This window comes from Frieseomelitta varia, unplaced genomic scaffold (assembly GCF_011392965.1).
Source record: "Frieseomelitta varia isolate USP_RPSP 00005682 unplaced genomic scaffold, Fvar_1.2 scaffold_821, whole genome shotgun sequence".
Classification (NCBI taxonomy): domain Eukaryota; kingdom Metazoa; phylum Arthropoda; class Insecta; order Hymenoptera; family Apidae; genus Frieseomelitta; species Frieseomelitta varia.
The window spans coordinates 243688-270252 of NW_025110614.1; the positions used below are offsets into that span (position 1 = coordinate 243688).

General features: G+C 36.4%; 4 protein-coding genes across 14 annotated transcripts in view; 2 read left to right on the plus strand and 2 right to left on the minus strand.

Moving 5' to 3' along the window:
* LOC122536303 overlaps positions 1 to 17096 on the plus strand; it is a 179207-nt gene extending 162111 nt beyond the window's left edge. For all 3 annotated transcript variants that reach the window (XM_043668555.1, XM_043668556.1, XM_043668557.1), the window contains 5 exons: positions 13026 to 13241; positions 15039 to 15199; positions 15343 to 15551; positions 15941 to 16216; positions 16483 to 17096. In XM_043668555.1, the coding sequence (XP_043524490.1) occupies positions 13026 to 13241; positions 15039 to 15199; positions 15343 to 15551; positions 15941 to 16216; positions 16483 to 16676 (1056 nt within the window). In that variant the 3' untranslated portion in view covers positions 16677 to 17096. The remainder of the gene's footprint in view (positions 1 to 13025; positions 13242 to 15038; positions 15200 to 15342; positions 15552 to 15940; positions 16217 to 16482) is intronic.
* On the minus strand, positions 11118 to 26544 carry LOC122536304 (modular serine protease-like). Of its 3 annotated transcripts, XM_043668561.1 has the most exons (9): positions 26340 to 26542; positions 26046 to 26076; positions 25557 to 25949; positions 24967 to 25391; positions 24699 to 24908; positions 23834 to 24138; positions 23431 to 23758; positions 23077 to 23314; positions 11118 to 11147 (listed from the first exon to the last, which is right to left on the minus strand). In XM_043668561.1, exons 1-8 carry the CDS (start codon positions 26377 to 26379, stop codon positions 23079 to 23081), a joined length of 1968 nt encoding a protein of 655 aa, XP_043524496.1. In that variant the 5' UTR covers positions 26380 to 26542; the 3' UTR covers positions 11118 to 11147; positions 23077 to 23078. The 3 variants fall into 3 exon arrangements, with proteins under 3 accessions (XP_043524496.1, XP_043524497.1, XP_043524495.1); XM_043668562.1 differs by lacking the exon at positions 11118 to 11147 and having other exon boundaries at positions 22894 to 23314; positions 23834 to 24105; positions 26340 to 26544; XM_043668560.1 differs by lacking the exon at positions 11118 to 11147 and having other exon boundaries at positions 22896 to 23314.
* LOC122536306 (transmembrane protein 234 homolog) lies at positions 17539 to 19409 on the minus strand. Of its 4 annotated transcripts, XM_043668571.1 has the most exons (6): positions 19190 to 19407; positions 18914 to 19065; positions 18675 to 18834; positions 18530 to 18600; positions 17980 to 17986; positions 17539 to 17793 (listed from the first exon to the last, which is right to left on the minus strand). In XM_043668571.1, the coding sequence occupies exons 1-5, from the start codon at positions 19227 to 19229 to the stop codon at positions 17984 to 17986; spliced, it is 426 nt and encodes a 141-aa protein (XP_043524506.1). In that variant the 5' UTR covers positions 19230 to 19407; the 3' UTR covers positions 17539 to 17793; positions 17980 to 17983. The 4 variants fall into 4 exon arrangements, with proteins under 4 accessions (XP_043524506.1, XP_043524502.1, XP_043524503.1 ...); XM_043668567.1 differs by lacking the exon at positions 17980 to 17986 and having other exon boundaries at positions 17539 to 17800; positions 19190 to 19409; XM_043668568.1 differs by lacking the exon at positions 17980 to 17986 and having other exon boundaries at positions 17539 to 17800; positions 19214 to 19407.
* On the plus strand, positions 18980 to 22655 carry LOC122536305 (charged multivesicular body protein 7). Of its 4 annotated transcripts, none has more exons than XM_043668564.1 (6): positions 19578 to 19659; positions 20193 to 20490; positions 20587 to 21355; positions 21437 to 21632; positions 21711 to 21817; positions 22615 to 22655. In XM_043668564.1, the coding sequence occupies exons 1-5, from the start codon at positions 19656 to 19658 to the stop codon at positions 21788 to 21790; spliced, it is 1347 nt and encodes a 448-aa protein (XP_043524499.1). In that variant the 5' UTR covers positions 19578 to 19655; the 3' UTR covers positions 21791 to 21817; positions 22615 to 22655. The 4 variants fall into 4 exon arrangements, with proteins under 4 accessions (XP_043524501.1, XP_043524499.1, XP_043524498.1 ...); XM_043668565.1 differs by lacking the exon at positions 22615 to 22655 and adding an exon at positions 19780 to 20113 and having other exon boundaries at positions 19608 to 19691; positions 21711 to 22440; XM_043668566.1 differs by lacking the exons at positions 19578 to 19659; positions 22615 to 22655 and adding an exon at positions 18980 to 19046 and having other exon boundaries at positions 21711 to 22440.
* Positions 26545 to 26565: the final 21 nt, after the last annotated feature.

The window sequence follows — 26565 nt, forward strand, 5'->3', positions numbered from 1 at the left end:
GAAGGGAACGAGATCGGATAGGACCACCTCCTTGGCGAAGAAGAAGATATCGCACACGTGCGGCGAGGTATTTATATGGCGGGAAGTTTGGAATTATTCGCGTGATTGTCGAGACGATCGAATGTGCTTTTCATCTCGCTACCAAACGAATGTTGCGTTATCCAGAAATTGATATTTGATCATTTGCGAAAGTTGCCGCAATTCACCGCTACGTTTTTTTTTTTTTTGGAAGAACGTATGTAGATTTAGATGCAGCAGTTTTACATAGATCATTCGTGGATAATATGCCTTCTAGACACTACAAACGAATGCAAACCATTTGTACAAGTTGCAGAAATAATCGGCCACGTAAACTCAGTAACAAATCGCCCAACCAAGTCGAAAAAGTTTATCGCTGTTCCTTCCTTTTCTCTTAAACTGCACGTGGAAAACAGATGCCCCGAAACATTTTCGCAACAACGTATGTACTTAAGTGTGCACACCTTGACACGTAAGTCCCACATAGACGATCACAAGGTGTACAGTGCACACACGGTCGTGGAGCATCGCAGAATCGCTGTCTCTCGCGAGCCAACTCGCGTACACTGCTATCTCGATAATAGAATGATCTATCTGCAACGAGCGGCAACAATAAGCGAGCAAGATATTATTCCGATACACCGGGACGGACTGTATCTCAGGCACGCTGGTACTTGATCTGGGAGCAAGCAGTACCTAACCCAACAAATAACAATACGGTATTGCCCTCACGTAGCATACGGGGCCTAGGATCACAGCGCCATTATGCGCCAGCAGCAACAGAGGTTCCTCATCGGGTTCCTCTTCCTCTTGCACTGTAACCGTACACACAACACCCTTGGACAACAACGGACAGACGCGAATACCCCTCTGTCCTTTTTCCACCGACGGACAGTGCTTGACCATTCTATGGTGGCCTCCTCCTCTCTTCTCCGCTGTCTCGCCGGATCCAGCACGTTTTCAATACTTAATGCACCATGGATGAAGCCCCGTTCAATTACTCGCAACACGATACCACGGCTATTTATTGTGGTCTGCCGAACGGTTGGATATCTCTCTTCCTCTTTTCTCCGTGGCTGCGCTTCTTTCTTATCCTAAGATCATTTTCTTGTTCTTCTTTATATTCTACTTATTCTTCTGGCCTCTTCCTGTGTCTACGCTTCTTCGATTTCTACTGTGCCATCCTTTTTTTCTGTTTTCTTTTTTTCTTTTTTCTTTCTTTCGCCACTCGATCTACGCAACGAAGCGATTCTGTCTTGGAGGTTAAACCAAGATGATAAAGCTACAATCCTTTCGCGTTATTGAACTTATACTGAAGCTTGGAGGAGGTCGTTAGTATTCTTCGAATTTTACGAAATTGTTCGTATCCATATTTAATGGTTAAGTAATTGGTTCAGTAATAAAAATGCAAAATCTTTAGTATAGAAGTTTGATGAGTGCGCACGTGACAAGATCGCTAGTTAATCCTCTTAATGCTTACTGAAATTACCAAAAATTACTAAATACTTAATTTTAAAACTTAAGTACTTAATTTTAAAACTTATCATTATCTTTTTCAAGTAAATTTATTTACTATTATTTTTATTAAGTAAATTTCATTTTAACAAATTTACTTAATTTAAATTGATAATGCATTCATTCTTAATCGCTTATTCCTTCGAATATACAGTTGTTCAATATGTCATTGTCACTCTAACAAGTGAATTAATCATTTTAAACATCTCCAATTTTCACTAGTACATACTCAAAGGATTAACAACGTAATAATAATACGAACAGATAATTAAAAGAAACCATTGTCCATCAGAAAACACAAAATAATATACGAGAAATAGTTGCAACTTTTGTTGTTGCTTTGTATACGTATTTTCTTATTTTTATAAAAAGAAAAGCCGTACGTCGAAGAGAATCTTCGTTGGTTTCTTTTAACACAGTTGCGCCCTCTACAATTTTCAAACGTCCCCGGAAGAGGCCGCGGCGCTCGTCGCTTTATTACTATTTTCTCGCAATGTATCGCGTTTACGAGCGATATTCTGTGAATTTCCGGATCAGAAGGGAGAACGAGAGAAAGAGAGAGAGAGAGAGAGAGAGAGAGAGAAACTTCATTGCGAAGAGATTACCGAGGGCAGATACCGAGAAAGGTTATTCGAGAGACCATCCCTCCGCAGGAGCGGAACGGCGTGCAACATGGCGAACGTAATGGACGATCGTTCACGAACGGCTTTCACACGATAAACAATCGATACCCGACGTCCTGTTGTTAATCCAGAATTATCGTCCTGAGGCAGGGTGGAGGCTGTTATCGAGCGACCAGAAAGCAATTGGAAGCCCTTTTCACGCTGAGAGCTATTCTTGACGCGGATCGCTATCGTTTCGTAAGCTATCTTTCATTTGCCGACGAGATCGCTCTTGGAAGACACGTGACAATCATCATCCTTATACGAAGTTTCATAAATTTTACACTTCGGCTGTACTTCGGCGTGAATTGTGAAAAGAAAATTGTTGGATCCGAAATGTAAACTCTCAATTTTGGTGATTCGTGCGTAAGTAGTTGAGTCTCGTGTGTAATGTATTTACATGTGTCGAGTGAGTTGGTTGCCATTTCGATTCGAAATTTTATTCCTGACGTTCGACTTATTTAAAAAAAATCACTGCGATGAATAAGCGAGCCTGCCATTCGGTAAATAAACGATTTCGTTCCGCGTGATCGCTGAGGTGTCTCATGGTGGCTGACGGTAACATCTATTCTGACGAGCGGCCGCGACTCACGCCACTCTGTCTCAGCCGGCATTGTAACGATCGCATCTAGATCCTCGACTAAGGTTACTGCTGCTTCGTGTCAGTGAGGTGGACGTTTCTACTCGATTGGTACGGCCACTCGAATACACGGTAAACCGCAGACGTGGTTGCCTCTCGAATTCAAACTTTCGTAGATATTTTTCCTCCTAAACGACTTTTCTGGCAACGTTCACTGATGAACATTTCGCGAACTTACTGTAATCCAATCATCAACCTGCTGCTAAGCAAAGGTTTCACATCGACGAGATTAACTTTAAAGTCTGTACTTAGTAAACATTTTTCACTCCTCTTTGCACTATATTTTTTAACAAAGAGTTGATGCTTTGAAATATACGAGCAATTCTTGTTAACAAATATAGCTGCGATAGTCTATTTGCTTTCCATTTTCATTCCTTTTATTAAATACAGTTTTATTTTATAAAACTGCAGATCATCTCATATCCTCTTCTGTTTGTTATTAAATCTGCGTGTACGGTATGTTTTACATAGTCTAATCGACCACGGGCATTTTTATTTTTTATTTTTTTTAAACTCCTTTCCCCTATAACTTTCAAATCACGTTCAGCACATCGAAATGATAAAAATTACGCGCGAAAGGGGGAAAAGAAAGGGGGAGCTAATAGATCGTTCGAGCGATGAAAGCGCAATAAGGAAGAGATTGAAACGAGACTACCTTCCGGTAGGTAAGGTCGAAATGAATGCAGATTAAAAGCGAAAGGAAGAGAACACGGCGGAGGTAGTGCGTGCCTCCCGGGGTTAGACGTCTTCTGACGTCTTTTTCAAAGTCCCGACGAGACACGACGTGCCGCAGAGTACGGCTGTTTGCTCGCTGTTGTTGTCTTCTTCTTTCTCTCGTCCATTCCCCACCACGACTTCTCGCGGTCTGTTGTACGAACGGCCGCTGGTGTGTCGGCTCATACACCGGAGAAGAACCGATGTATACACCGCAATAACAATAACAACGAATCACGGAGCAAGGAACCTGCAGACACTGGGTAACATCAACTTCTGAACCGGCAGAGAGTGAACAGCTCTTGAGATAAATAAGGGGTTAAAAGGTCCAACCGTGAGATCGCGAGATTCTCGAAATAGTTATATACCATTAACGAATCTTCGCACGCCTCGTGGCTTACCTCGTGCGAGAGTATCAACCTGCTTATTGTAATGGACAGTCTAGCTGCATCGTGGCTCGTGACGATCATTCGCGGCGTTCGTTGATACCGTTAGGATTAATTAACAAGTAAGGAACGAAGGAGTTTGCAGAATAACAAGGGAAAGGATCTAGGGGAGAAGCATTTTTGATAAGGAGACATCGGAAAGAAGAGTGTACTCTAATATCATCGAAGATTAGGCTTACCATTAAGAATCTTGTATATTCGTCTACGATTGTAGATGTGACAGAAGAGAATGTTCAGCTCTTGAATACGAAGTTGATGAGCGTTTCGAGTTCTTGAATAATAATGCGCTTGATCTACATTCGACACAGTTACATAATGACAGAGAAACAGAAAAGAACATGACGCAGAAGAATTAGAGCAAGATTAGAACAATAAATATCTCGCATGTGTGACACATAATTTCTACAGAGAGCCCTCAAGAACTAGCACACGGGAAATTACACGGTGCAGAAAATCGTTCCCGCAACGTCTTGATATCGTGGGATGACTACATATTCCGCGACAAAAAGAAAAAAAGAAAATATTGAAATTACCGTTGTCTTCGTTTCGGTGGAAACTCGTTACGATTTATAGTTGAGATGATATGGTCTTGCGTCTCCGGTAATGTGTACAAACTGACCCAACTTCGTCCAGCAGGCTCGAGCAGATCAGTTCGACCCACGCGTATGAAAAGCAGATGAAGAAGAAGAAGAAGAAGAAGAAGAAGAAGAAGAAGAAGAAGAAGAAGAGGAAGAGGAAGACGAGGAAGAAAGTATCAATGAGAATACCAAGCTGTGATTCCCGGAACGATCAACGGCCGATAACTCCTTAGCCCCGAAGACCCAAACAATGCCGGATATTCGTATCACTTGTAGGATAGTAGATAACCTCTCCGTCCTCGTTCCGCTCCCTTTTTAGCCTGGCTTTCCCTCTTTCTCGGCAGCGCTTTCCTGCTGCCACGGGCAGTTGCCGACAAGCCGGTCATCGATTGCAATTTGCCGATACGATTCTACCTGCCGCGTTGCGCGCGCTGTTTCCTCCCGTTCTCTCTTTCTTCGCCTGTTCTTCTCTTTGTCCACTTCACGCGATCTCCCGTTTTCTCCCGCCTTTATTCCTCTCCCTCTCTCTCTCTCTCTCTCTCTCTTTCTTTCTCTCTTTCCTTCTCTGTATCTATTCATCTATATTTTCTTCTTCTTTCCGTTCGAGATCGGTCCGCTTAAAATCCGCTCGTCGAGACGAACACGGTCGGTTTGTCGGTACTAGAAGACGATACTAAGTGGTACCAGGAGATACATCTTTCTAGTTACTAAACCACAGGGAGAACGTCTGATCGGTGGACTCGACTAGTCAATACGTATCGAGGGTCTGACTCGTGTGTGGATAGCACGTTAGCATGACCGAGACCGGATACCAGCCAGATACGGTCTTCTTCGGAGTTCGACAAAGTACAGCTTTATTGCCCATCTGGCAAAGACTCTCGTTCGGATTAGTCAACTCGTGGAAATCACTTGATAAACAATTCTCATCGAGATATTAACGTCTACAGTACACAGTGCAGAACTACGGTGTAACAATCATAGATTGGGATATGTCATTGCGGGAATCACGCGGCATGACGGTTCACAATGGATCGTTTTCTTCAAGCCGGCAGAGGACTCGATCAGGCGTCGCTTTAACGACGTAGAGTGACGAAGGAACTTGGCTCGATGTCTTAACAATTGCACCGTTTTGTGCACGCCGTTTGCTCATGCATTCTGCAGCATTAAACGCGATACAGCTGAGAACGGCACGCTAAGAATAAAATTACATTTTAATCTTATTTACAATGGTTGTAAGAATACTTTGTAAGATCCGGCCAAATAATTTACAAACGAATTTATTTAATTCTTTCCAGCACCGTAGGACATCGAAATTGATCGAGCCGATATTTAACGAAATAACTAACGACATTTTTACGGCGAGAATGCCGGCAATCCTTCTAGTCAACGTTTATTTACTATGACAGGGTAGAAATCGTACTCGATAGTATCTCCTCACCGCGTGGAAAAAAGGGCTAGAACTTCGACAGGTCATCCTCCTACAATGGGAGGTAATATTCGTGTTCGTAATGGGTGTGAAGACACGGCATGAACAAAAGAGCCATGGCTATACATTTGCAACGAGTATCCAAATGAGTCGACAGTTTGCATTGACATTGTCAATATCACTTTACCTGATGACGCATTACACGCTGTTTTCGCAGAAGGCACGCGATAAAAGAATAATAAAAGTTGTAGACTTGCAAACACGGTTGTGATTAGCAGCTGGTTATTCCGAAACGGAGGATATATTTTGCCGTTTCTTGCCAAGTTCATTTTCCAACATTATTTCCTGACGAGGAAAGATTGTATATTCTTGTTGAACTATTAAAAAGCCCATATTAGCAACAAACTTCTCTGTTCTTCTTTGACGCGTCACGCAGCTTTATCAATATATTAATCCTTTTTCTCAAATCGAATCCACCCCGTTCACCTTCGGTTCCCATGAAATTTCCAACTTCTTCTTTTCTTCTTCTTCTTCTTCGTCTTCTTCGTCTTCGCTTTGCAACGAAACAACAGGAGGACGCAAGCAGCGTTGGTTCTCTAGGCGGACCAAGATGGCCAAGGTCCGATAACATTCAACGTCCGTTTCCTAGGCCAGTGTCATTTCATCAATTATAAGCGTCAATGCGCGTACAAGAGCGCAAGGGGAGGCACGTTGGTGCGCGCGCGTACGTGTACGCGAGGCGTGTAGACGGGAACACGTACGGACAGGGCAGGGTGCCAACCCATCCGTGGGCGGTTCCGGTCGATTCGCTCGAACAGTTTTGAAACGATCTCGGGAGAACTCGAGACTTTCCCATGGTATGTAGCGCCGGCATTGACAGGCGGGCAAGTGTATCAACCGGGAGGATCCGCTCTCTAAGTATTGTTATTCCAAAGAAAGTAAACCGCACCGCACCATCATCCAGGCCGTCTAGCGACGTGGACCTTCGGTTATTAATGGCAGCGGTGGTGGTCGCTCGTCCGTGCAACACGGGCGCAAAAGTGTGCATCCGGTTTTCTACCGGCGCGCAAACGGCTCGTTCTTCTCTCCAGCCTCTTAGAAACTTCGTGCTGGCGTTGCCACCATGACGCTGCTCCGCAACGCCGCGCCGCGCCGGAGCGGACGACCTTGCGCCGTTCGTAAGAACAAGAACCTTACAAGCGCGCATCATGCTTCGAGGGATCGATCCCTTCGCTCCTCCTTTTTTCGCTCTTCTCTGTTTCCCTTTTTATTCCCGCGCCGCGCTTCGAACAGCCGGCCTGTGAAATTGGGACACGGATGCGTGTCACGCTCGCGCGTCGATCGCGCGAAGATTATATTCGCGTAGACTGTGTTGATTTGTTTGTATAGAGGGGAACGCTAGGTGGATTTCTAAGGAGAGTATATGTGAAACGCTCTGACGTTTCAAACGTTTAAAAATGAATTTGGAAGGAAAGTTTGGGATGACGTTAACAACGTTGCGCTGGCAACTGGTTCGCGGACCATAACGAGTGACCGAACCGTATACCGATAATTCGTCGATTTCTTTTCCTTTTCAACTCGTCGGTGTTATGTCATTGGATAGAAAGATGGATACTTATTAAGAAGTAATGAACTGATCATTTGTTCTGCCTTGGGTTGCATTTAAATATACTTAAAACTGAGCGCAAGAGGTTAAGATAGACAGATCCACGAATATATCAGTATTTTTATTTATTGAAGTGGCATTAAAAGAATCGCGTTACAATTTTTATTATTTCACAATTAGAATTAATTGCAATTTATTTACTATTTACAATTCATTTATCAATTACGAACGAGTTACTATCTATATATTTTCTATATATATATATCTACTACTATCTATATATTTTCAAACTTCATTCAGTTCGTTCCGCGGTGTCAAACGAACACCATCTCTTCCATACTTGAAAATCCATGTACTTGCTCGACTAAAGTGACGATGCATGCGTCGTTTAAAATAATAATAGCGCAAAGGAGGAGCGGTTGATGGTTGAAAGTGAGCGAGCTTAGAAGACGCGAATAAATACACGACGATCTCAGATCCCGTCCTCTGTCGGCGAGATATCCAAGATTTTCTTGCACCGTGTCTCGCGGCTTTTTCCCGCTCGTTCTTTCGCTTTTCTCGCTCGCTTCCCTTGCTCGCTGCGCAGTGTCTTTTATTGGTCTGTTTGCGCAGGCCTGGCTGGGCCTGGCTGGGCCTGAGCGCAGATAGTGTAACACGCGTGCGCGGCAGCTGAGGCCCACGCCACAGGGGAGACGACAGAGCCGATACCCCATTACGCGTTCTTCGTTTATTTTGCGGCTTTGCACGTTACAGATCTTACTGTAATATTCCTTTGTACTTACCAGCGGCGGGATTCCCTCTCATTATACTTTTTCTCGCGCCGGCATTATACGGTGCGCGCCCTACTTCTCTCCACCCTTTTGCCTCGCATTCCCCTTCGTTGTACCTGGTTTCCTCTCTTCTTATTTCCCGCTCCAATCTCTCTCTCTCTCTCTCTCTCTCTCTCTCTCTCTCTCTCTCTCTCTGTTCAATTCCTCTTAAACTCTTCTCTTCACCGGCGTGCTCTTGGTTTTACAATACGACACGCACACTGTAATCCCGCCGATTCGAAAAGAAAAACATCGAGACTACGAGATCCGACGCGCGGTCAGCTCGGTTTCAATCTGCGTACATTCCATTTAAGATGAACAGTTTTTGCGGCTCTCGAATCCTGTCGATTTACGCCCAGGGACCGCGTACCTCGACAGAGGGTGAGAGAACCTCGAAGAAAGAGGAGACCTCGTACTCGTTACGTAGGTGTTTGCTCTCGCGCGTTTCCCGCTAGTTAGCCACACACACACACACACACACACACTCGAGGAAACTTAATTGGGAAAATTTATGCAACAATTTCAAACCTCGCTTGCATCTGGATGTTTGTGTCAATTTTACCACGTTAAAAGTGTGCGAAACACGATCGATAATCTACAGTAGTTTTGTCCACTGCACCGTAAACTGTTAGACCTTTTTGAATTTAAAGAATAATTCCAATGTCTTTGGAATACATTTCACGATGGTACATTTCCTGCGTTGATGATGGCACAAATTCAAGTAAGGTAGTGTAGGAATTTTGGTATAAAAGGTTGTTTATTTGAAGATAAAAATAAGAATTTTGTTTAACGGTGATTATAAGATGAAGATTAACACTATTCTAGATATTCTCGCTACACTATATTCTAGATATTCTCGCTACTCTCTTACTTCACTGGAAACTCACAACTCTATCTTTTCGCAACTCTCTCACCAATTCTTCTTTTCCTCATCAGCACGAAACATTCGTCGTTCGTGCACACAAACGCAACCATACCCTTAATATTTCAAGTGTCAGACCTGGAAAGCTAGAATGAACAATCCCCAAGTCCCAGGTCTAACTTTCGTTATGTTCTACTATCCAAATGACACGCAAGCGATGATTGTTGGGCACTGGACAAAGTTCTGGCCCCTTTCCTGGAATTCCCCATCCAACATTAGTGACTAAATGCAGGACAGTTATCACTTTATTGAATCGCCGCTACGCTCTTTCGTTCGTAAGAGAAAGCTGTTCCATCTTAATTTAGGTTCTATCGTCCTGCCAAAAACAAGAAATAGCCGGAACAAAGAAAGAGAAAATCCGTGGTGGTTAAGAGGTGGTTATGGTGTCGGTTGACATCATAAATCGCTCCTCCCCTGGATTTATGCGTAATCTACGCTGTGACCCTACGGTTTAATGTTGCAGAGTTATGCGTCGGGGATGGAGCAGGCCTCGCGCGCTCATCTTTGCGAATGCACACTATCGCAACACGCCCTTGTAAATACGCGCGTACACGCGCGTAAACGACACGGGCACACGCCCGTTTAACTGGAAAACAGAAAATACTGGCTCCGTGTCGATACACATGCACGCACGCGTGGCATTCTGTCACCACGTACACTCGGGGCGCTCACGAAGCCACGTACTACGCGCGCAACGAAGCCCAACACACACACGGGCGAAAGAGGCACGTGAGCGCGTGCACACCGGTGGGATATAGGTGCAGGACAGGTTGGCAAGCGTTGGTGCGTGCAAGCGAGCAGCACGCGTGTGCTCGCAAGGGCCGCGAGCTGGATGACGCGTTGCGCGCAGAGGCGCGGAGCCCAGACCTAGCCCAATCTTAACGGCCCACGCCAGTCCCTGCGAGGGAGTAGCCGGGCATAACGCGTTCCGCAATGAGGCTGGCGAGAGGAAGGTCGATGAGCGGACCGGGGAAAGGAAGAATGAACTGAGCGGAAAGGAAACTGGGAGAGGAGGAAGAGCAATGCCACGCCGGTGCAGTGCTGTGAGAGTTAGCAGGGCGGTGCGTGGGTCACAATGCCCTTAGGGTACAGGATCCTTGCTCCTCTCTTCTTTCCTCCTTTCGTCGTCGTCGTCGTCGTCGTCGTCGTCGTCGTCGTCGTCGTAGCCATCCTCTGGCTCGTCGCCGTCATCTTTGTCGTCGTCGGGCGGTCGAACCCGTTGCTCGGTTCGTACCACAACTCGTTATGGAAAGCATACGGGGATATTGTTGCTCGTATATATGGAGAGTACGAGGGAAGTGCGCCGTGCTTGTACTATGCAGATGATTCCGCGATATGGGCTATTCATTGTGAGTCATTTAAGAGTTTATGCGGTGGGTACGAGCCGCGGCCGCGTACGCGCGATATGTTATTATATTGCGTATCGAAAGGTTTGCTATGGAGTAACGCATGCACTGCTGGGATGATCGTAGCTCGCGGTCTTTCGCGCCCGTACGCGCCGCGAAACACAACGCCCGGCGCCCATTTCTGCCTCGGATGCACGCACGTCTGTGACACGCCAACAGTCAACAAGTGTAGTTGCCTAGATGACTTCGTGAAATAATTACTAGGAACCCCGGAAAGTACATCTGACGGCTTTTTTCGTGTACAACGATTACAATGTTCAATTTCTTAACCCTCGAATAGCCGATAAGTAAATGAGCGACGCAGCCGACAACCGGATCACTTTTCACCCATAGCTGAATTTTTACTATACTTGCTTTGCACCTAACTTTTTGGTAGAGGATGTTATCTAATAATGTTTATAATATGGGGAGGCGAGGAGATTTTGCTTCAAAAATGTAAAATTTTATAAACATATTTTTTATTTATGTGCACTGCGTACATACAACGTGATTGTGTTTTATTGCATGTTCTTTGCATATAAATCGTAAACATTTGGCACATTTGACACCATATTTATTATCATTGACTGTACATATATGTAGCATCAAGTTCTGGGTCAATCTTTTGGAAGTTTCTCTCGTAACTGTTATATTTACTTGAGTACAAATGAACATACAAGGTACGAAAGTCGGAGGAGGATTCTCGGGGATTTTCTAAGTACACTGAAGTCCGCCTCCTTTTCAAAAAAAAAAAAAGAAAAGAAGAATTTCTGTTACACTGAATATAGAAATTCATCCACAAAATGAATTTTGGTTCATGAAAAGAAGTAGCTCTGCTCTAATGTCTGTAGGTTACAAAAAAAAAAGTAACTATTTAACTAAGAACGAAGTGTATAATCGATAAACTGGATACAGGTAGATTCAAAGCAAGCACTGAAACTTCTGTCATGTAACAAGTAAGAAATTTAACACGGAAATATCACAGAAATAATTGACAACGTTTAACGAATTAATGAATAATACAAGTTTTCTGCCTTGCACAATATTAAAATCGCAGTAAAATAGAGGATCGAGCTCGAACTATAATCGAACCGGATTGCGCAATTTTAAAGGCAATCGAATACGAACGATTGGCCCAGGCCGAAGAATCGCGTTGTATTTTTTTTCTTTTTTCCTTTCCTCGGTGAAAATTACGCTCGTTCGCGGGAAGCGTACATTTCCTCGGCAGATAGAGCACGGATAGACCGCTCTTACACCATAGTGGCTGTTTTGCAGTGTATCGATGAACAAACAGGCAGAGAGTTGCGATAAAACGCCCGAAGCTGTCCGTGGCCGGTGTGTTATGCATGCGAGAGAGCAAGGGTAAATGACGGAGGTGGCAGCGTTGATGATGGTGGTGATGCAAAACATGATAATAATAATGACGACGTAGACGTCGCCGGGAATGAAGCGGACACGCGTCTACCCGCATTTCTTCGAGTTTCATGCAAACCAGATCTCGGCTAACGAAATGAAAACGTCGCCGAAGCTCGACGATCGGTCTTTTTTTTTTCTTTTCTCTCCCCAGTTTCTTTCGAACTACCACTTCCTTTTGTTTGTTATCGAGATTAAAGCGTTGGCGCAAATCTCTCATTTGTAACTGCCTTTTCAATCAATTTGCGTTGTTGAATTCGCATTTTCACATTGCAACCGCAATCGGTTCAACGAAACCGATGAAATGCGTTTATGTAACTCTTGCACGTTATTTCGCTGCTTGCTCCTCAACTGGTTTGATTTGAAGAATTGATCAACGAAGTTGATTAACATCGCGATAAATTAATTGAATTCTTGAACTGATGTTGCCGAGGCATTATTGGGAATCGTAATGACTTACGATTGAACTTTCAATTTAATTCGATCTTGTCGTTAATGTCTGAGATGCAAAAGTAAACCTTTTAGTATTATTGCATGGTATAAATTACTATAATCCAGTGATACCATTTAAAAGTTAAATATCGCAAGATGCAACATTTGTCATTTGCAAATATCCGCAATCTACATACGATATTAGAATATCTAATGATATTTCCTTTATAAATTATAAATCTCTTTGCTATTTTTATTTTCTAATTATTTCATTATAAGTTTGTCATTTCATTCGTATTTGTGTCTATGCAGTTTATAGTATATGATGATAAGTAGAATATAATTTTTCAGTTTTCCAATAAGAATAGATGTTCCAACTCTTTGGACCATTTGACAAACATACGATCAATTCCTGGTCAGGAAATAATGAAAGTACATATTTTTTGTATTTCTTTGCAGGAAGAGTACAGCCAACGAAGACGCCTGTCCACTCCCAGCGGCAGTCCCAGTCCGCCCAGGCCGACAAGGCTGTCGAGATCTACGGGTACACTCACCAGAGAAGAGGAATCCTTCTGCGAGTCGAGTAACACCCTCACCAGAGAGAATCAGGGCCAAGAAGCTGAGAGGAAGGGCTGGTTCAAGTCTCTGTCCAGGAAGAATAAATCGAACATCAAGGTAAATTTCAATCTCTCTTTCTGTGTATGTTACAGAATACTTTACTTACATTTCATCCGTTCGAGTCTCGAGCAGATAGCTCGTAGCTCAGATTTCATAAAGACCAACTATTTGACCGCGACGTGCAATAACTGTCAATGTGTCTCATCGTTACCTTTTTTCGTAAAAAAAAAAAAAATGTGGAATGAAACTTTTTGATGTGAGACCTCGCCTTCGAGATCATCCTGTATTTCTGACCTTGAGGTAGAGCTTAAAATAAATTATGATCATTTTTTATATTAAAATCATTGTAAATTCTAAATTATTAACAATTAATTGGTTTCTCTCGTTGATCGGCAAAATTCTGTATTATAATTAATTCTAAAAATAAATTTTCAATTACATTAATTATAATTGAATTTAAAGTTGGACATTTTGCAAACTTTGTATAATCTGTTAATAAATTGGTAAAGACACAAACATTCAAGAGACACGGCTTGCGTCAAAGCGATTTCAGTTCATGACATCATCTGTCTGAAACGGTTCTTCAAAATAATCAAATTCCACGGGCCTCCTTTCAAAATTGGTAATTTTGTGGGCGACGTTTTAGTAGAGAATCGACTCCGACTATGTTGTGTGTATAATATCGCGATAAACGCCTCCGCAGTGTCGCGATACGTCTGTAACAAAAATTAAAGAACTTCCAACCGACGGACGATATCCTCATTAAACAAAAATAAATTCGTATCTCGTATCACAATATATCTCGGAATATAATAATTAAGGTACAATCGAAGAAGTAATAATCTCTTAAATAATAGCGAATCACGTGAAACTGATGCCTCTTTGCCCATGTAAATATATAAACCAGGACTAAAGAACAGAAAAATTAATAAAGCAAGAGATTAATCATAATATATTTACGTTACTAAAAATTGTCATTTACACAGTTCCAGTTTCGAGGAATTTCTTTCCAAGGTTTCAACACTTCAATTTCCTCTTGTTTCCAATTTTTATCTCGATGACAGGAATCACCGAATCCGAAATATCGATAAGAAATCGGAAATCTCTTGTCCCTTTCCTGTTTTTTTCTTCTCTTTCTTTCTTTCTTTTTTCAAAGACTCTCTCAGAAGCAAAATGCATATGATTTTTGCGAGTTGCATCCGATAACGAGCGGACGGATCGTGTGTCCGGTTATCGGGTTCGCGGCGAGCCGACTGAGCAAGCTGGTACATTCATCAGTCAGCAAAGGTCGCTACGGAGCGGTTCCATTAGTCCGGTACAACCTCCAATTACCAGTTTGATTAAATGCTTAACTAACTCTGCGCTCTGTGGTTTAATTTAATCGCGAGATTAAGTGCCGATCAGGGGGCTGCCTAGCTTTAACCATCGTCCGCGGAATAATCTCTGTCAGGTACCGATTCCGAGCCGCTTCGATAAGCCGCGGGTTGCTGCGGCCGGTCGAGATGATTGCGTGCGCGTGAATCTCACCGTGGACGATGATCTATAGGGGATGAATCGATGGGCCGAGGAACGAGAGAGATCATGACTCACGGAGACGCCACGAATGGAAACGAGTGGCCGAGCCGGCGTTTTTTTTTTTTTTTTTTTTTTTTTTCTCGTTTACACAAAGAGCACATCTTTGCGCTCGACTTTATTGCATTAATCCTTAGCCGTCTCTCTCATTCTTTCAACTTGATTTGTTGTTCCCTGGTGTGAAATTAACGCAGCGATAAAAAGAAAAAGAAAATTAATGGGAGAAAGTTTCCTTATATTGGGAACATTTACTGATATCAGGCGTCAATTTTATTGCTTCAGACGGTGGACAAGAAACCGAGGATACCAGAAAGCGAAATCTTAACCACCGGAACCGAGGACGAGGAAGTCTCATCCGCACCCGAACGAGTCTCCGTACAAAAGAACTTGCGTTTCTTTGGTGACACCGATCAAGAGTCTGTTTCGTCCAATAGAGATCGCAGGTGAGATTCGTCTTTCCTTTTCTTCATACATCTACGTAAACTTTCATCGAAATTTCACGAAAAGATACACTAGATGATAATAACAAGCGTAATGAAATGATGAATTGTTTCTCATCGAACGTACGACTGCTTGCGTTTTGTAGAAACAAACGAGACGACCACGCCTGTTCAGGGCGTGATGTTACGAATTCCAGCCGTCACAATTTGGGTATACTGTCGCCACCTCGGAAACCACCGAGGCTCGCTGAAAGCGCGTTGTCTTCCGGTGAGAGTACAACGGGTGATAGCAGTCAACAGAGTCAAAACTCTCAAAGATCACAGAGATCAGTCGTATATCTTCATGCTGCTACAGGTGATTATTAACAATTTTCACGCGTATCCCAACAACGAAATGTTAAAAAGTGTTCAAGCCTTAAGAAAGAAATTTATTTTGCATCTTGTTAATAAGTTTTTAAATTGTTTCTTTCTTTAATAAAAACAATGACATACTTGAAAAGTCTTTTTTTTTTGTAATAACTTCATGTTTTGTAACTTATTATCTTTATAGAATAATATTCTCACACGTATGTATGTATATATATATATATATATGTATAAAATAAGTAGCCTGGCCCTTTCGCAGGTTTATTTAAAATTAATTTTTTATTTTTGTTCATACACTATGATTATAAAAAATTATATTCTACTTACCTAAGTATAAAATTTATTATTCATTTATGTTGTAACTATATTTTTGTTCAGTGGGCGAAATACCTGGCCCCAATGAAAGACGTAGAGCAGCGAGCAGGGAGGAATTAAATCGACCACTTCAATCGCATACGAGAACAGTATCGAGGAGTGTCAGTGTTCTCGCACCCTGGAAACCTAGACATTATAGGGAACCTTTCGAAATAAATTACGATCAACAATTACATCCAAAGCCTCTGGCAACTATAAGGCGCAGGCAAAGAAGTCGCGAGACATTAAGTCGTCGGGGAAAAGATATGCGACGAAGCAAAGATAATCTCTCAAAAACTGGTAAAAATAAAATAAACAAAATGCTTCTATAAAACGTGGATAGAAAGACCGTTGAAAATATTCTGAATTTTTTAACGCATGCACAACTTTGGAAAATGTAAAATAATAATAAAATTTTTATTCTTTACAAATCTTGTAAATTTCTATCTTACATGTGAAAAAAAAAATGGGAAAAAGAAAATATTCCATTTATGAAAGGTTATTTTCTGTCCACGCTTCATATGTGAAAAATCACGTTATATGATATATAATATTTATCATTGCAGGTACGATTAATCGTAGCACGCTGAAATCGAAAGACAAGCAAAAGGTGGATAGAACCGTTTCCACGGAATCGTTGGCCACCAAATCACGGAATGTAAACTCAAAACCAGAACTAAACAGATCCACATCCGTTCCACGCGATCCGAATAAGAGTGCGGGTTGGTTCAAGCTGAAAAGCAAAAAATCCCGAACTTGAAGGGGAGGCCATTGATTAATGCTAGTCTTGAGTCTCATAAGTAATTCGTAATTGTAAGGGATTAACGATAACACACACGCATCGATCCACCGCCGTACTCACGGACAATATATATAATTGTACAACAAGTTATTATTTTATCATTGTATTTTGTTTCTTCTAATGTATAATGAAAAATCCGCCTCAGATCAAAAACGATTTAATGACTAAATAAGTAATTCTTATTAACCGAATAAAAGAAATTGACAAGTTCTTCGTTGTTTTAATATATAATCATTGTAATTACAATTAATAATGTAAATTTAATTATGATGTTGATTGTGAACTACATTGCGCTTAAACTACTTTTGTAAACAAGTTATGCGGTCCATGGCAAAATGTAAAATTATCTGAATATGTACACACGTTGCTAAAACACTATCTTCTAGTTGTTTCATTGACACACTATCCTTTTTTGGAATGTGGTAATAAATGAATTTAAACTGATAACAAAAGAAAATCAACGAATATAAATACAATTGGAAGATATGCACTTATCGAAAGGCTCAACTTATTTTAAAAGGATCTTCAAAAACTGGTATTCCTTCCGTAATAGAGCTTTCTCTCTGCCAAATTTAAAGAAATTAAATTTGTTGCATAAGATGAGAATGCATTAATAACCATTTAGGCTACTACTCTTCTTTCCATGTGCTTTATAAAAACGGAAAAAATTAATTTCATTTCACCGTGAATCAGAGTGCCATTTCCGTTTCTCTTACTATGCATACACATCATTTCAACTAAAATCAAAATTGCCGAATATGCAAGATATTTTCTTAATATATTAATTATAACGTATATTTTAAGATAATAGTGACAGCATAAAAAAATATTTGTTTAATTTCGTCATAATAATTACCATGTTTAAATTGTACAAGGAGATACTTAGCAGTTATATATGTTTATTGTGCATAGATCAACTCTATCTTATTTACATATATTAATTGTAAATATTTGTAATAATAATCTTTATTTCTAACTGTAATCTTTATGTTTGCTTCATTATATTTCCAGTTAATTTTTTTCTTGGATTATTAATTAGCACGTTCCATCATTTTTCGAACTAATTGTGAACATCTGAAATAGTAAAAACAGATATTTATATATATTAACTTAATCCGTTTTATGCTATTATTTTGTGCAACGACGTGAATTCAGTATGTCCATAATTTTCCTTTCTATTTGGTGCTGTTTATTTGTCGTGTATATATTGACAATTATAACTCATGTGTAAATATCATGAATATATAGACAATGTATCGTTCTATCTATAAATTTATATTATCTTTTAATATAATTATTTACATCTCATTTAAGTCCCAGAATATTTTGTAACACAGTTATTAATTTGAAATAAATAAATAAGCATAATACCAAATATTTCAAGTATTAAGAAAAAATCAGTGTCATAAATTCCATATATTTCATAATAGCATGTAGCCTGCTAAATAATTAATGGCTTCTTATCTATATAATTATATAATATATGACTACAACTTCATTCATATAATTATATCTATATAATCATTGTAATATAAATATTATTTTTAATATCAAATCTCAAAATTTTGATTATCTTTTATAATTAATCCTCCATGACCTGGGTCATTCAACTAAATTCCACTTGTGAATTTTTCAAAACCTTTTAATCTTTTAAGAGTTCCATTAAATACAAAATTTTTTTACATTTTTTAAGTGTATGGATATGAACGACCCAGATTTCTTTTTTATAAACAATGCAGTAACATGCTTGCCTATGGAAGGTTAATAAAATTGACACATTCTAAATTGAAGTGCTATAATTAAAGTTGTACAGTATTCTCTATTTTATCCAAACAACAAAGCACTGTTCCAATCAAAATCAATATCATCCCCATATAAGTATCTGAAAATCAAAACAATTCATATAAATTTCATTATAAATTGCGGACATTGAAAGATAGCAAATTATATGCCAACATTTGTGTATCTTTTCTTCGCCCAAAATCCAACCAGTCATTGCAGTTATCACAAAAGTAAGAGAATTAGTAACTGGGATAGCCAATGATATATCTGCTCTACTCAAAGTTAAAAAATACAACACAGACCCACTTTGGTTAATGATAAATGGTATAATGTACTAAATGAGAAAAAAAAGAAAAGTAATTAGTAAATAATAAAATATATTTATGTAAGATAATAAAGATTTTAAAGGAAACCTTTAAATTTGTAACAAGAAAGGCAAGTTCTTTAAAAAATTGACCGAATCTAGAAGATGATTTCACATTTTCTAAACCTCTGGCTCCTTTCTTAATAAATGGATTGGTTACACCCCATAAAAATGCCACAACAGTAAGAAATACAATGGAATCTATAAAATTAATAAAGATTAAATAAAAAGAATTTTAAGTTCATTACATATGTAATAGTTTGTTTATAACAGAAACTTATTATTAATTTATAAATATGTATATATTATATAAAAGTTACCTAACCTAATAATACTAACACTTTCTTACCTAAAGATGCTGACATTTTTATTATGATTCAACATTTAAGGAATATCAATTTATATATATAAACTGTTATCAATCGTTTAATATTTTTATTAAAATTCAAAAAAAGACACAATAACAAGAACTTAACCTTACAAATTGTGGGTGTGATGAAATAAAATTACAATCATTTATATTAATTAATTAATCTTTAAACAGTGCATTTTTTAACTTAAAATAATTTAAAATACAATTTTTAATTTAAATTATTTTAAAAACGTATATTATAATTGTAGATTAAATATTCACTTCTATCAGTCTTTTCATCATACAATATTTGCAATATGTATTATGTGAATATATATATTTAATCAGTAACTTAAATAAATTTATTAATAAGTTATAGCATAAACGATGTCAAAGTAGTAAGCAAATATCTTCTTGACTTGAAATAATATATGTATGAATGTGTAAGTAAATTGTTATATACGAAACGTGATAGGTATAATTTTAATTTTCTAACTATTTCGGGGATATAAAAAAAATTTTTTTTTTAAATAAAAAATTTACAGATATTTACAAATTTACAGATATTTAGAAATTTTAACAACGTTTGTAACAGAAATACTAGAAAGACGTGTTATTGGTCATCACGAACAAAACTGTATTTAAGTAAAAATTATTATAGTCGTAAATTATTTGTAGATGTATTTGAAGCAAATGTATATACAAAATAACTTATTATTTATATTATAAATGATGTGTAATTTATGCTATAAATAATAAATGATAACAATCAAAACGATGTAATAACAGTTTTGTCAAGGGAGAGATTCTATTTTATCTTCAATAACAAAAAGTTATTATTTATCTGACAAAAATTGACATTTTCATTGTACTTTAATCATATGTGACGACATTACTGTAAGAAAATAAATATTATTATATACTTTCATAGTATTATGTAAAAATATAACCTAACTTAACAAAAATATTCTTTTAGTTAAAAAAATGACTACGAAAATTGACAATGTAGATGATAACTTACCACTTCCCTCTGAAAAGATGCCTAAATGTTGGAATGAAGAAGAAAGGATCAGTGCTTTATTTTCTCCTTTTCGCAGTAAATCAGCTAATCCACAAGATTGGATATCAAAATATAAATTTTGGCAGAATTTAATATATGAATGGTTGAAGCATACCAAGAGAATCAGTTTTTCTATTACAGACTTAAATAGTGCTTTTAAAAGAAAAGGTTGCACACCACTTTGTTTAGCAACTGTCGTTGAAGAATTGCTACGGTAATGTTACCATTGTGAATTATAAGAACAATTAAAGAGGACTCAATATTCCAATTATATGTATTCGCACAATGACTAATCTATGTAATATTACAGGACTAATGAAATAATTCCAGAAATTGAATTTTTGAAAGAACCTTGTGAATCGTGGACTGCATGGTCGATTGATATATTTATAAAAAAACCACTTGCATGGTCATTTTCAAAAGTTAAAAGTTACGTTGGTAATAATGAAAACAAAGAAACTAAGTATATACATCTACAAATTGTCAAAGAATTTGGAGATATTTTACTTTCCATCTTGGAACAAAAAAGAGAACATATTCTTGTACCATTTTCTGAACTGGCAAAAAGTTGTAAATCTGAAATAGATAAAAATATATCAGATAATACCATAATGTTAATTTTAATATGGTTAAGACATCAAAAAAAAGTAGTTTTTAGAAGTAGTGAAAATGAAAGTGAATTATTGATTAAAATTGTTATGCATTCATCAGACAGTATAACAGAAATTGAAGAAGGCCTGTATAAGTTGATGAAACAAGAAAATGAACTTATAAAAGAAATAGAACTTATGGAGAAAGAAAAAATTAATGTTATTAATGAAACTAAATCATATTTAAGTAAGGGATTGCGACAAGTAGCAAAAACATATCTGAAGAAAAAGAAAGAATTAGAAAATACTATTGAAAAACGAGCTCAATCTCTTGACAATATTCAAAGTCTTATTACAAGTATTCAAAATACTCATACAAATACTACTGTGCTATCGGCTTACAAAACAGGATCAAATGTATTAAAAAAACTTAACAAAAGTTATTTATCAGAATCCAATGTTACAGATGTTGTAGATGATTTACTAGAAGTGAGTAAATTTAAAAACTAAACAATTAATTGTTAGTTTTCTTGTATTGAAATATTTGTATTTATGTATATTCTCTCTCAGGCTCTAGAAGAACAAAAAGAAGTACAATTTACATTGTCAGAATCTCTTAAAAATGATGATTCAAACGCTGATTTAGAGGCGGAATTGACAGAATTAATGAAATCTGACGAAAATATTTTGCCTTCAGTACCAAATTCCGAATTAAGCCCTACCATCGATGAACTTCAAAAAGAATTAAAAAACTTATGTGTTGAAGGTAAAATATTTATATTATATTTCTTTGTATTGTAATATTATACTTTTACATTTGATATTATGATATTTTTTTAAACAGAAGCTTTATCTGATGTACCATCTGAATTACCAAAAAAGGTCAACAACAAAAAGATATCGAAACAATCTGAATGTCTGTAGCAATTATAGCATTTACATGTGTATATACAGTGGGGTGCAAAATTGAGTCAATAATTTTTAAGAAAAATATTTTTGATTGTTAAATAAAGTATAAAAACATGAAAATAAACTTGACTATCTGATTCTTTATAGTTTTAGGACACTGAAGCTATTGTTTAACTTTTAAGATAGGTTTCTTTCTGGCTGAAAAAATTAAAAAACATAGAATCAATTTTGCACCAGAATTTTTTCATAGTCAGATTTACGAGCTTTATCATACCTTAATATTTTGTCCATAAGCCATTTGCTTAGATAATAGCTCGGGTAAGTAGCTCGCTTTTCGCTATATGTTTCGCGTCCAGATCATGTAATTAGCTGACTACTCAAGCATTTTCAATCTTAGCTTGGCCCCATCAAGAATCTATGGAATATATTGAAAAAAAATTCTAGATACATACAAATCTCCTCCTAACTCAGTACTGGAACTTACATGCTCGTGTTATAGAATAGTGGAATTAACAGTGGCCACCTGATTTCTGCTAAGACTGTTTGAAAGTATGCCAAGACGTATTAGAGCTATTATCTAAGCAAATGGCTTATGGACAAAATATTAAGGTATGATAAAGCTTGTAAATCTGACTATGAAAAAATTTTGGTGCAAAATTGATTCTATGTTTTTTAATTTTTTCAGCCAGGAAGAAACCTAATCTCAAAAGTTAAAAAACAGCTTCAGTTTCCTAAAACTATAAAGAATCAGATAGTCAAGTTTATTTTCATGTTTTTATACTTTATTTAACAATCAAAAATATTTTTCTTAAAAATTCTTAACTCAATTTTGCACCATATATATATTTTTTTATAATTGTAGTGTCTTGTTTGATAATGTCATATTTATAACAAAAATAATTTTAAATATAATATAATGTAATTTTATAGAAGTATATAATTTATTTTGTATAAATTTAAGAAATAATGTTTAAAATTTGTATAGAAGATTTTATGTTAAAAAATTTTATTTGTTCATACATTTTTAACATGTAAAGACAATATCTTACACATTTTTTATTAAACATATTTGAAATATTGTATTTTGTATTTTTATTGTTATATTTATAGATAAAATAACGGTGATTAATGTAAAAAATACACATTACATATATAAAAATAAATATAAAATTTCACCAATGTATGTTGTGTTGGAAAAGATAAGTAGATTCTCAATCTCAATCCCTTTCAATCTCAATTTTTTGTAATAAAAATTACTGGTAGATAAATTATAATTTTTTAAATTAATCATTGAGCATTTCAATTATGATGGACACCGATTTAATAATGATGGTTTGTCTATCTTGAAAATAATATTTTGAATCCATGACATATGACTGGAAATTTTAGTATATAAAGAATATGCATAATTATCACAGACTAGATTTCCTCCTTCTTGTTTTGTACCAAGACCAACACTAACAATGCCTTTTAAATACCATAATCCACTGTTGTTAAAGACCAATCCGCCACCACTGTCGCCCTCACAAACTGCTGAACCTATCATTTACATATTTTTTATTATAAAATGATTCGTATAAAATAAACAGAATATTTATTTATATATTTCACATTTAATTTAAAAAAAAAAAAAAGAATTTTAATATTTTACTAACCATTCGTATAACCTGCACAAAACTTATCAGTTGTAATAAAATGTCGTGTATCATAAGTACTACTTAAAGTTTTGCACCGTTCAAAAGGAATAAATGGCACTTCAATTTTTTGTATAATAAGACTGGAGATTCCAAAAGCAGTCCTTCCAAACCCTGCAACTTTTCCAAACAACCCATCCTCTAATGAAATCCATCCATAGTCATCTAAACATACAGGTAGTAATATACTAGAAAAATTAAATGTATCTTTAATTTCCAACACAGCTATGTCATCAGCATAATTTCCTTTATATCCATTATATTCACAAATATAGTATATATGTTTCACCTAAAATGCATTTACAATATAATTAAGGACATGTCAAAATAATAAATATAAGTATCAAACTAATAAATAATGTACCTGTGCTTTTTGCACTACTGTGTCTTCATGAAGAGGAGAATCATAATTTCTAAAAATATTGCCTGCAGCTATGTGAAATTTTGATGCATCATATACTTTTGGAGTTATTCCAGATTCATCAAAAACACAATGCGCTGCTGTAACTAGAAGTCTTTCATGAATAATAGTTGCACCACAGATAAATTCTTTTGGTGCAGTGGAGTTCATCGCTCGGTAGAGTGAGGCATGCCATGGGAATTCAAAAACATCAGGTCTTGTTCCATTTACAATAGCTGGTACGAAATTTAAAGGTTGAATACCACATGCTAAAATATATATATTTATATCATGTCATTAGAGACAAATAATTATTATTAAGGTAAGTTTGAATCTTAAGAAATTTGTATTGAATCTTTTACTTTACATAAATGATAATTTATATACATTTAAATAGTTATTTTATAAAAATAGATAACAAATTATGTAAATTCTAATATCAACTATACAGAATAACAAATAGCAAATAAAAAAAATTAGTTATATGAAATAAATAAATTTACAACATAAATTTCATTAGATATACACAAATGTGACTAATGTCAATAGTTCATTCTTTATGAATTATAAATACAAACTTTCTTTTAAATTAAAATATCATAAAATTATTTTATTATTATTTTCAATATCGAGTTCAAATCTTTAAAAAATCTTTAAAAATTTTTATTTTCTGTATCAAACCTAATATCAATATCTGGATCATTATTTTTCTTTTTATTTATATAAATGATAATTTTATCATCAGAAATAAACGTAATATTATTGTTTTGTACATCAGTTTGTAATGAGACAGAAGAATTATTAACATAAATATTTATCATTAGCGGACCTGGAACACATTGTATTGGCTCTGGAAACCATCCACCTGTTTCATTACATCTAACATCAAATAATGTAGAGCCTTTCTCTATGTGATAACCATCACGGCATTTTAATTTTGCTGTTGTCCCAGGAACAACATCAGAACATGGCACATATTTACCATTATGCATACATTCAACACTCCTGGAAGATGATATTAATCCTTTACAACGTATTTCTGTAACACATAAACATATTCAATATCTTTTTACTATTTAATATTTTTTTTTTCGTACCTTTACATTCTGGAATGTTTATCCATTGACCTTGACTGTTACAAAACACTGAAGCACTGCTAGTTAACTTATAACCGGAATTGCATCCATATATTAATTCTTGCCCAGGTGCTAATTTTGTACCTTGTGGAACATCACAGTTGTCACATATTTTATCTTTTCCATTACGCCAATATGATTGGTCTAATTTCCAATAACCATTTTCTGGTTTTGGTGGTGCAGTACAAGATATAGAACCCGGAGTAATAGGACTAGATGTAGAAGGCCTTATTGTTGGCCTGATAGTAGTAGATGATTTTTCAGATGTATTTCTGCATATTTTAGGATCTTCATCTGAACCATCTGCACAATTTGTAACTCCATTGCATTTTAAATCTCCATCAATACAGGCTCCATACGTACAACGAAACAAATATTGTGGACATCTATAAATATTTTAAATGGAATTGTACTATATGAATTAAATTAAGTAACAAATTAATATTTATTATCTCTGTAGTAATAAAATAATTATAATGTATATAAAATTATAATACAATTCAAATATTTACACAGTATTAAGATCTTTTTTTTTTAATTTTGCAACTTACGTAATTGTACTACATTTAAAAATTGTTTCATCTGAATTGTCTATACAGTCTATTTTACCATCACATAAACCACTTTCAGCAATACATTGTCCATCATCACATTTAAATTGATTTTTCCCACATGAATTAAATGAAGATGTATTAAAGGAAACACTTCTACATGTGGGTAATGTTTCATCACTGTTGTCAATACAGTCTTGTTCACCATTGCACGTTTTATCTCCATCTATGCATGCACCATAAGAACAACGAAATGCAAGCCTCTGACATATAATTTCAGGTTTAGTACATTCTACTACTGTTTCATCAGATTTATCTTTACAATCTGCTGATCCATCACATAATAATTCACTTTTTATACAATCTCCATTTTTACATTGAAATTTTTCTGTTCTATAAGACATCAATGAATTTATAAATGTTAGTAATGAAATAATAAATAGAGTATTTTATTGATATAAGATAATGTAAAAAGATTTGTTAACTTACCCACATTGTGTACATCCACGTTCTATCAAGCCTATAAAACAGGTAAACTATATACTTCATTGCTTCAATTTTTTTATTTCATTTTATTTTAAACATAGATTGTAATGTAATATAATGTAATATAACAAACTGTTTATAACAAAACAATATAATTTCACTTCGTAATAACTTTGAATTTATTATTGTAGATTCATAATCTCTAATTGGTGTATGTAAAAATTCTTTAAAGTTCAAGGTTCAAGGTTCAAGGTCACTAAATCTGATTTAACGAAAAATAAAAATGAATTTACTTACCGAATATAATTGTTAAAATAATAATTTTCGTATTTTTCATAATAAAGAAAATTACGAAAAAGATTCTTTCAGCTCTTCAGTTCAGTTGTTGATTGTTCGCTGATCCTGAATCAATCTGGAATAACCCGTTTGATGCAACAAGTATTCTTATCTGTTTGTGTGTTTGTGAGAGTTAGGAAAATACGCGGATGTATACGCACTATATTTTCACTCAAAGATCACATGT

Excerpts from the sequence above, each read along its gene's own strand:
- LOC122536306 (XM_043668567.1), bottom strand. The coding sequence starts at position 19,229 with ATGTCAGCATCTTTAGGTAAGAAAGTGTTAGTATTATTAG. Across the intron at positions 18,601-18,674 it reads CGAAGAAAAGATACACAAAT|ATACTTATATGGGGATGATA; the intron begins GTTGGCATATAA and ends TTTGATTTTCAG. Across the intron at positions 17,801-18,529 it reads TGGATAAAATAGAGAATACT|TATTTCAGATGTTCACAATT; the intron begins GTACAACTTTAA and ends ATCTGTTTTTAC.
- LOC122536305 (XM_043668564.1), top strand. Across the intron at positions 21,356-21,436 it reads TTGTAGATGATTTACTAGAA|GCTCTAGAAGAACAAAAAGA; the intron begins GTGAGTAAATTT and ends ATTCTCTCTCAG. Across the intron at positions 21,633-21,710 it reads AAAAAACTTATGTGTTGAAG|AAGCTTTATCTGATGTACCA; the intron begins GTAAAATATTTA and ends TTTTTTAAACAG.
- LOC122536304 (XM_043668561.1), bottom strand. The coding sequence starts at position 26,379 with ATGAAAAATACGAAAATTATTATTTTAACAATTATATTCG. Across the intron at positions 25,950-26,045 it reads CGTGGATGTACACAATGTGG|AACAGAAAAATTTCAATGTA; the intron begins GTAAGTTAACAA and ends GATGTCTTATAG. Across the intron at positions 23,759-23,833 it reads CAGTAGTGCAAAAAGCACAG|GTGAAACATATATACTATAT; the intron begins GTACATTATTTA and ends AATGCATTTTAG.